We start from the raw sequence: 8,612 nt of genomic DNA on the forward strand, positions 1-8,612 counted from the left end.
CCTCCTGAGTAGCTGAGACTACAAGTGCATGCCACCACGATGCTTGGCTAATTTTTGTACTTATAATAGAGATGGGTTTCACCACGTTGCCTGGGCTGGTCTCGAATTCCTGAGCTCAAGTGATCTGCCCACCTTGGGCTCCCAAAGTGCTGGGATTATAGGCATGAGGCACCATGCCAGGCCCTGTTGAAGAGATTTTTTATTTTTGGTTTTAAATTAACCATTTATTTCTGTTATGATTTGTGTGTTTTGTGTCCTAAGAAATATTCTCCTACTACAAGGTCACAAATATTTTCTCCTGTGGTTTCCCCTAAGAATTTTATAGTTTTTACTTTTTTATTTAGATGATCCATTTTAAGTTGATCTTTGGGTTTTGTGTGAAGTAAAGGTATTAATACTCCTTTTTTTCTACACAGATGCCCAGTTCTTTACTTTTAATGTCTCTTTAATTTCTGATATTGATTATTTGTACCCTCTTGATCTCCCTATCTTACGCACTCTATGTCTCTGTTTCTCTTTCTCTTTCTCTTCTTTGACCAAATAGTGGGTTATCAATTTTTGTTGATTTTTAAAAATAATTAAAATAGCTTTTGGCTTTGGTGATTTTCTCCATTGCGTGTCTGCTTTCTATTTTATTGACTTTTGCCCTGATGTTCATTACTTACTTCCTTCTAATTATTTTGGGATTACTTTGCTTTTCTTTTTCTAGCTTCTTGAGGTAGAACTTAGGTCATTGATTTTAGACCTTTCTTCTTTTTTAATATAAACCTTTAAAGCTATAAATGTTCTTCTAATCTCTGCTTCACCTGCATCCCACAAGCTTTGATATACTGTAATTTTATTATCATTCAGTTCGAAGTATTTCCTAATTTCCCTTGAGATTTTTCTTTGATTTATGGATTATTTAGAAGCAGGTTATTTGATTTCCAAATAGTTGAAATTTTTGTTGATATCTTATTTTTATTTCTAATTGAATACTGTTATAGTCAGAGAACACGGCTTGTATGGTTTTAACTTTTAATTTATTGGGACTTATTTTATGGCCCAGCATATATTTTCAATTAAATTTTTGTGAAAAAATATATATTTTGCTGTTGTGTATGTTCTACAAATATCAATCGGGTTTAGGTGGTTGATAATATTGTTTAGATAACTGACATTTTTCTTGGATTTTGGATAATTGCCGAGAGAAAGGTGTTATAATCCCTTACCATGGTTTTTTACACTGTCTCTTTCTTTCTTTGTTAGTTTTTACTTTATGTATTTTGAAACTCTGTTACTAGGTACATACACATTTTTATTATGTCTTGATGATGAATTGATCTTTACAATATGAAATGTTGGTCCCTACCTTTGTTAATACTCTGTGTCTTGATCTCTATTTTAACTGATATTAATGTAGCCATTTTTACCCTGTTATATTTACTGTTTACATGATATGTATTATTCCAGTCATTTACTTTCAACTGATTTGTATCTCTGTATTTAAAGTACATCTCTTATACACAATAGTTGGGACTTGCTTTTTTATACATTTTATAATATTTGCCGTTTAATTGGAGTATGTAGTTTACTAATATTTAATTATATTGATATGATTGGATTTAGATCTACATTTCATTATTTGTTTTCTGCTTGTTGCTTCTGGTTTGTTTTGTTCTTCCTTTTTGCCTTTTGGATTATTTCAGTTTTTTAAAAATAACATTTTAATTTATCCATTGGCATTTTTGCTATATCTCTTTTCTCTAATATGTTGGTGGTTACTCTGGGTATTGCAGTATACATCATTAGCTGTTCACTGTCCACCTAGAGATAATATTGTACCATTTCTTGTAAAATGTAGAAATCTTGCAATGATATAGGTTCATTTACTGCTGTGCCTGTGGCTATAATTTTTATATGTATTGTATCTACATACATTATAAAACCATGATACATTATTATTTTTGCTTTAACGATCATATGCACTTTAAAGAAATTAAGAGGAACTAGATTCTTTCATATATACTCTATTTCTGAAGGTCTGATTTTTCTCTCTGACGTCATCTCTCTTCAGCCTGAAGACCTTTTATTTAAAATTTTGTGTAGTGCAGGCCAGGTGGTAAAACATTCTCTGAGTTTTTCTTCTCTGAAAGGCAGGTCTTTATTTTGCCTTCATTATTGAGAGATATAGAGCTCTAAGTTGCCAGTTGATTTCTCTTGGTACTCATTGTTTCTGGTTTCCTGGTTTTTAATGAGATATCTGTAGTAATTCAAATGATGATGCCCCTGTATGTAACAGGTTGCTTTCAAGATTTTTCTTCATTTGTGGTTTTCAGAAGTTTGACGGTAATGTGTTTCTCTTTGAATTTATCCTGTTTGGGGGTTTACTGAGCTTCTTGAATTTGTAAATTTCTGTCTTTCACTGAATGTGGGGAGTTTTCAGCTATTATGTTGTACAGTGATTTTTCTGCTTTAATTTTCCTCTCTTTTTCTTTGATTAAAAAATCCATACGTTAGGCTTTTCAAATTGCTTCACAGTTCCACAGTGCTCCATTTATTGTTTTCAGTCTTTTATTTATCTACTTTCAATTGGGTAATTTCTATTAATGTATCTTGAAGTTTACTGATTTTTTCCTTTATCATCTTCAGTCTTAAGTCAATCTGATCACTTAGAAAAAAATTTAGGTATTATACTTTCCTGTTCTAAAATTTCATTTAGTTCTTTTTTTTTATATTTTCTATTGATTTTTTTTACTACTTCATTAATCGTTAGCATATTTTTCTTTGTCTCACTAATCATTGTTATGATGGCTGCATTAAAGTCTTTGTCTGAAAATTCCAACATCGGAGTTATATCAGGATTGGTGTCTGTTGATTCTCTTTTCCCTTAGGAATGGGTAATATTTTCCTGACTCTTTATATGTCACATAATTTTGGATCATAAGCTGGACATTGTGAGTGCTTTGTTGGGTTTTTGTTGTAAAAGGCAATGAATTTAGCCAGAGCCAACTACATCCTGCTTGTCTGTGATGGTGATGGCAGATCTCAGTTCAGTTCTTTAAACATTAGCTGCAAACTTCTTTCAGTTTTCTCCAGACATGCATGGTTCAGTGGTCTACCAGTGACTTGAGCTGAGTCTACATACAAGAGTTTAGTGTTTTCCCCCTACTCTGACTCTTCTCTTTTGCCTTCTCCCCTACTGTTAGTAGCCCTGGCATCCTTCTCCTGGTTTCTTCCACCAGAAAGATGACCTTTCTGTTAATATTTTACTATATCTGTACTGCCACCACCATGACTGTGCTGCTGTCAGGGCAAAGCTGCCAGCAAAAGAAAAATAATAAAACACAGAGAATACGGAGGACTACTTGCCACGTGCTTCAAGTTTCACCTCATCTCCAAAACTTGCCGGTCTTTGTTGACTTCTCTAGAGACCTCATTAGTTGTTTTTAATCTGTTATTCAGAATGTATAGCTGTGACTTGCAGCAGGATCAGTTTGTTGAGTGCATACTCCTTTCTACTGCGAATGCAACCCCCACTCTTTAGCTGAATAGTTGCAGTGGCCTTTCTGCTGCCTTTAGTCTTATTTTCCTCCAATCCGACTTTCACTTGGGAGCCAGGTGATTAAAAGAAATTCTGGTGCTGACTTTGCGATTGTAAGATTGGTTTCTAACTTCTTGTAATGGCATACGTAGCCTTTCGTAACTAACTTCTGCACACCTGTGTAATGCAATAAGGTGCCTTTTCTCAACCCTGTGTGTTTCCACAGTTCTGGAATACTCATCTCCTTTGCTTTTTCTTACTCTCTTTCTCTTGCCTAACTCCAGAAACTCCACCCCTGTCCCCATTTTGAGTCAGATGTCCCCTCTGCGTTCCCTCTTAATATTCTTTGGGTCCCCCTATAATGTTACTCAGCACATTGTTCTCTTATTTGCTGCTGAGTTATCTGTATCCCCGCAAGACCAAGCTCCTCAAAGGTGGCAAATCATGCCATATTTCTTTAACTTCTAACTCTTCCCTCAGCTAATTTCACTGCCTGATATATAGTAGATATACAATAATTTTTCTACTGATTGCATTATATTCTCATGGGTATACATTTTTTATTTCGATTTCTGTGGGTATCTGTCATGCATACACAGAGTTCCCATGAAATAGAACAAAGGATTTGGGGTCACTTGTCCACTATTCACTGTGTATCAGTTGCGGCATATTTGCTAACCTTGTCTTTTAGGCCCCCTACCTATAGGTATTAGACCCAGCATGCTGTGAAATCCTCACGATTAAAGTCTTTACACTAAGAAGGGATAAGGCTATGGGGTTACTGGAGCATCCAGCAAAGGCAGGCCTCTTCTGCCTTTCTCTTTCCTTATAAATTAGAGAGTTTAGACATTGTTGGGGAAGCGCTCTCTCTCTCGCTCTCTCTCTGCGTGGGCATGTGTGTGTGTGTGTGTGTGTATGTGTGTGTGTGTGTGTATGTGTGTATGAATGCCGATGACTCTCTGGGAATAAGCCAGCACCATTCTTCCATACTGGGGATGAGGTGATAGATTCAGAGCCTATTGATCTGTCATAGCATGTCATCTGCTAAGGAATCTGGAGAGCATTCTCTTCCTTTACACCATTTCTTATGTATCAGAAGGGATTCATTGACCTTTACACTGTACAGAACATGGATTTTCACAAGAACTGATACTTTGCTCCTTGGTATCGACCTTTCAGAGCGGGAGCTACTGAATAACCCACATTCTTTCTTTCAAAACAAATGAGCTTCTGTCTCCATAGAACTTTTAAACTTCGTTGTGTTATCTAGTGTCTTAGAATAGTGCCTCAGCTTCAGCTCCAACTTAAGAAAAGAGCAAACGATTTCATTTCTAGTTATGCAAATAAAATGTTCATTGTAAAATCAATTATAAATTTATTTATTCAGCAAATATTTATCTTGCATCTGCTGCATGCCATGCTTTGAGAATACAACCAGGAACATAGATATGATCACTGCTTCCTGAACATTTAGTCTAGCGTTAATGAAAAATATATAGAAGGACTTTTTAAAAAGCATCCCCAAATCTCATACGCAGAGATAACCACTGTTCACTTCTTTCTGAACTTTTTTTTTTCTTTTGGTGTTTTTGCCCTTTAGATTTCAGGCACCAGCACTTCATCTATTTTCATTTCAGTATCTTCAACTTCTTTGTCTATTTTCATTTCTGTATCTCTTGCTTCTTTGTCCTTCATTTCCCCCATGAGGCAAATTTCCAATTGCTGAGCATCTAATCTTTAACTTATGTAATGTTTGGCTCTGGCCTGAAAGAAAAAAAGTTTTCAGAATGTGCATTTTAATCCCAAGGAGCTTGTTCTACTTTATATGTGTGAGATTCTGAATTTTCCACACCTATGAAATACTAATTAAGTTATAGAGGTATTTCCTACTGTTAAATTAACAGACTTGCTCATTTTATAGTTTAATGAGGAGGTGTTAAAAGTTGGGCTGCACCTTATTTATAATGGCAAAAACGTGATAAATATCTAAATGCCCATCAATAAGGGACTAGTTAAATAAATAATGTATCCATACAATGGAATACTATTAATGAATTAAAATAGTTTGTTGACACAAAAAGAAAACTAATAAAGATAGAAAGAGAGCTGCAACAAATTGGTGGCTGAAAAAGCAGATTATAACATAGATTACAATATTTTGTTTTCATTTGTGTAAAATTGGATGCAGATGTCTGTACATGCATAGAAAGCCATTTGTATGGATTCAATCAATCTATTTCTTCAACACCTATTGTGTAAGTGATGCTCTGTAAATACATTGTGATAGTTGCCCATGTTATGGGGCAAAGTCAGATAATACATATAAATTGTATTATACATATTTGGGGGGGAACATATTTGACTTACTGAAAATATCTTTTTTCTCATCTCCAGAATAACGAACTACAAAGCAGGTTGGACTATTTACTAGAAACCCAGGCCAAGACCGAAGTGGAAACCAGAGAGATTGGAGTGGGCTGTGATCTTCTACCCAGGTATTTAGGAATTTCCTGATTTTTTTTTTTTTATTCAGATTCCTCTTTGGCTGAAGAAAATACTTTACTGGGCCGTTCTTAGCAGAATTGCATTCTTCCTATCAAAAATATTTCTGCAAAGCCAAGTGGTGGCTGCTGAGGGGCTTGACTGGTTTCTGTAGGAACAGGGGCATTGTGCAGGGTGGAGGGGTAGGCAAAGGAGAGACCTGGGGAAGCCATTTAGAGAGACATGGGCCCTGTCAGTGAATGCATGCATTTCTTCCTTCCTTCATTCATTCAGCTAATGCTGTTAGTATCTTCCCTATGTCAGACAGTTTGACACAGAGAGGAACGAGATTTGGTTCCTGCCCCAGAGTACAGTCTGGAGGGAGAGACAGGTATGTAGGTAGACATATATAACAGTGTGAGAAGGGCATCGAAGGTGCTTTAGTGATATACAAGAGGGAGGATCTAAACCTTGAACAAAATTCATCTATTCCTCAGTACTGTAACAGGGTATTGTCAAGCACTGGATCCAGTTCATAAATACCTGCTCTGGTTGAGTCTTCAGCAGATACGTGATAACTATAACCTAGTTTGTTCAGTTACATTCCTGAGCTAGAAGACTGACCTATTCATTGTTAAGCTGCTTCCACACTTGTATCTCTTCCTGGTGACATTAGAGCCTGTAACACAGTAACCTGCCTCTGATAACTAACTTGCCATTTCTAGGTGCTCACAACTGTGCCTGGCCTAAAGAGGACATAAAACAAGTTTACAGCAAAGATGCTAATGACATGTGACTTGTGATTTAGGTAATCAAGGTCACAAAATGCCTGGTATCTTGTGTGCAGGAGGGTGGATTCTTGTGTGGACTGGGACACTTGTGTGTGCTTTGCTGGACATAATAGTCTAGAAAAATGTCGAATCCTGGAATCTCGAGTGGTTATAGCTGGTGGAAAATAGTGACAAGCCGATCACCAAGCTGGGGTGTGGAATACCTGGTTCTTGTCCTAGCAGCCAGCAGCAGGATGCCTTCAGACAGGTTCTTCACTGGGGCCTCAGTTTCTTGACTTGTAAAGTCAGTGATTTGACTAGGTAATTTCTCAGATCTCCAGCACCTCTAACATTGCATAATAAGGCCTCCTTTCTTTACTTTATTAATTTGTATTTATTACTGGTATTATCATTTTTGTTAATTAAAATGAATCACTTGCCATTCTAAAAGAATTTACCAAAAGCAGAATTAGGTTCTTTCTTTGACAATGTCCTCAATTACATTGCTTGCCTTCTAGTAAAAAGGCATTTTTTTATCATTCTGATATAATTAACAGAAAATGTTGAATATCTATATCTATATACATATACATCTATCTATATATATATTAGACTCTCGATCTCATCATCATGTGGTACAAAGTACATGGTGAAAATATAACCAAAAAGAATGATCAATTGTGTTCAGAGACCTTTTTGAAATATAAATAATTTGGCCATTTCCCCACTTTTTGTATTTTTCAAAAGCCAACTGGCCTAGTCCACTCTAATTGCCCACATAATAAATCTTGTTTGGCTAAGACGGGTACAAAACTATGTCTGAAACCAATAAATTGTTTGTTTTCTGATTCCCACATTTTGGCTTAAAACAAGCTTTTCAATTTGTATGCCCAAGTATAGCCTGAAGCAAACTTTTATGGCTAAGTTATGAAACCACAAAGCGGTTTTCATAATGGAAGTGCTGACAGACCCTTAACTTATGGCCATGGTGAACTTGGAAGCCACTTCAGTATCTAAAAGCAGCTTTTCCATAAATGTAACATTTGGTTTCCCCCAGGATCCATCTTAGCAGTTTAACTACCTAGGTCAATCAGCAGAGGAAATGAAAACTACATATCCGTGTTTCCGAAAAGGCAGAATAATATTTCATTCGTTTCCTCGCAAATATTTATTAAGTGCCTACTATGTGAAAGGCGCCAGGCAAGTCTGGGTGGGGAGGAGCCCGGGATCTTTAGGTAACTCAGGGCAGGGCAGCGGCCTTCCACCTGTACTTCTTGGAACTGCCTTACTCTGAGCTGGGGCTCCTGGAGAGGCCTCGGGATGCCCGGGGGGATGAGGAGGGTTAGTGAGGGGCTGGCCCGTGGGACCCTCCTTCCTCTCCAAAACAACCTGAGAAAGTCAGCTTTTAGTCTGTTTTGTCTGTTGGATTCCAAGTAAGATTCTGTTTGAATAAATAGCTCTATGGGCAGAAACAAATTGGAACTCCCGGTCTAGTTAATCCCCATGTTTTATGGATACCAGAATCGAGGCTCAGAGAGATCAAGTGATTCACTGGAAGCCACATAGCCGGAATTAGAACCAGGCCTTCTTGAGTCTTGGTGCAGTACATGAGTAGTTTGAAAGTATGTAATAAACAGAGAGCTACTAAATGGTGGTGTGTATGTTCTAACAAAATTCCTAGTTCATACTTGGACTTCAAATTTGCATCTAACTAATAAAATATTCCATGGTATTGTCCAGAATATTTTTTAGATTTTTTTCTCTAGAATATTTTAGACCAGTACAAGCATTGAATTAAGCCAGAGTTATGCAGAAGGGTTTTGTTCTTACTCCCTGTT

General features: G+C 36.6%; 1 protein-coding gene across 1 annotated transcript in view; it reads left to right on the plus strand.

Annotated features, from left to right (window-relative positions):
* MYZAP (myocardial zonula adherens protein) overlaps positions 1-8,612 on the plus strand; it is a 109,312-nt gene that overhangs the window by 86,616 nt on the left and 14,084 nt on the right. Inside the window, exon 11 of the mRNA XM_011983205.1 lies at positions 5,918-6,018. Within this exon, the coding sequence (XP_011838595.1) occupies positions 5,918-6,018 (101 nt within the window). The remainder of the gene's footprint in view (positions 1-5,917; positions 6,019-8,612) is intronic.

The sequence above is a fragment of the Mandrillus leucophaeus genome, unplaced genomic scaffold (assembly GCF_000951045.1).
Source record: "Mandrillus leucophaeus isolate KB7577 unplaced genomic scaffold, Mleu.le_1.0 Scaffold247, whole genome shotgun sequence".
Taxonomy (NCBI): Eukaryota; Metazoa; Chordata; class Mammalia; order Primates; family Cercopithecidae; genus Mandrillus; species Mandrillus leucophaeus.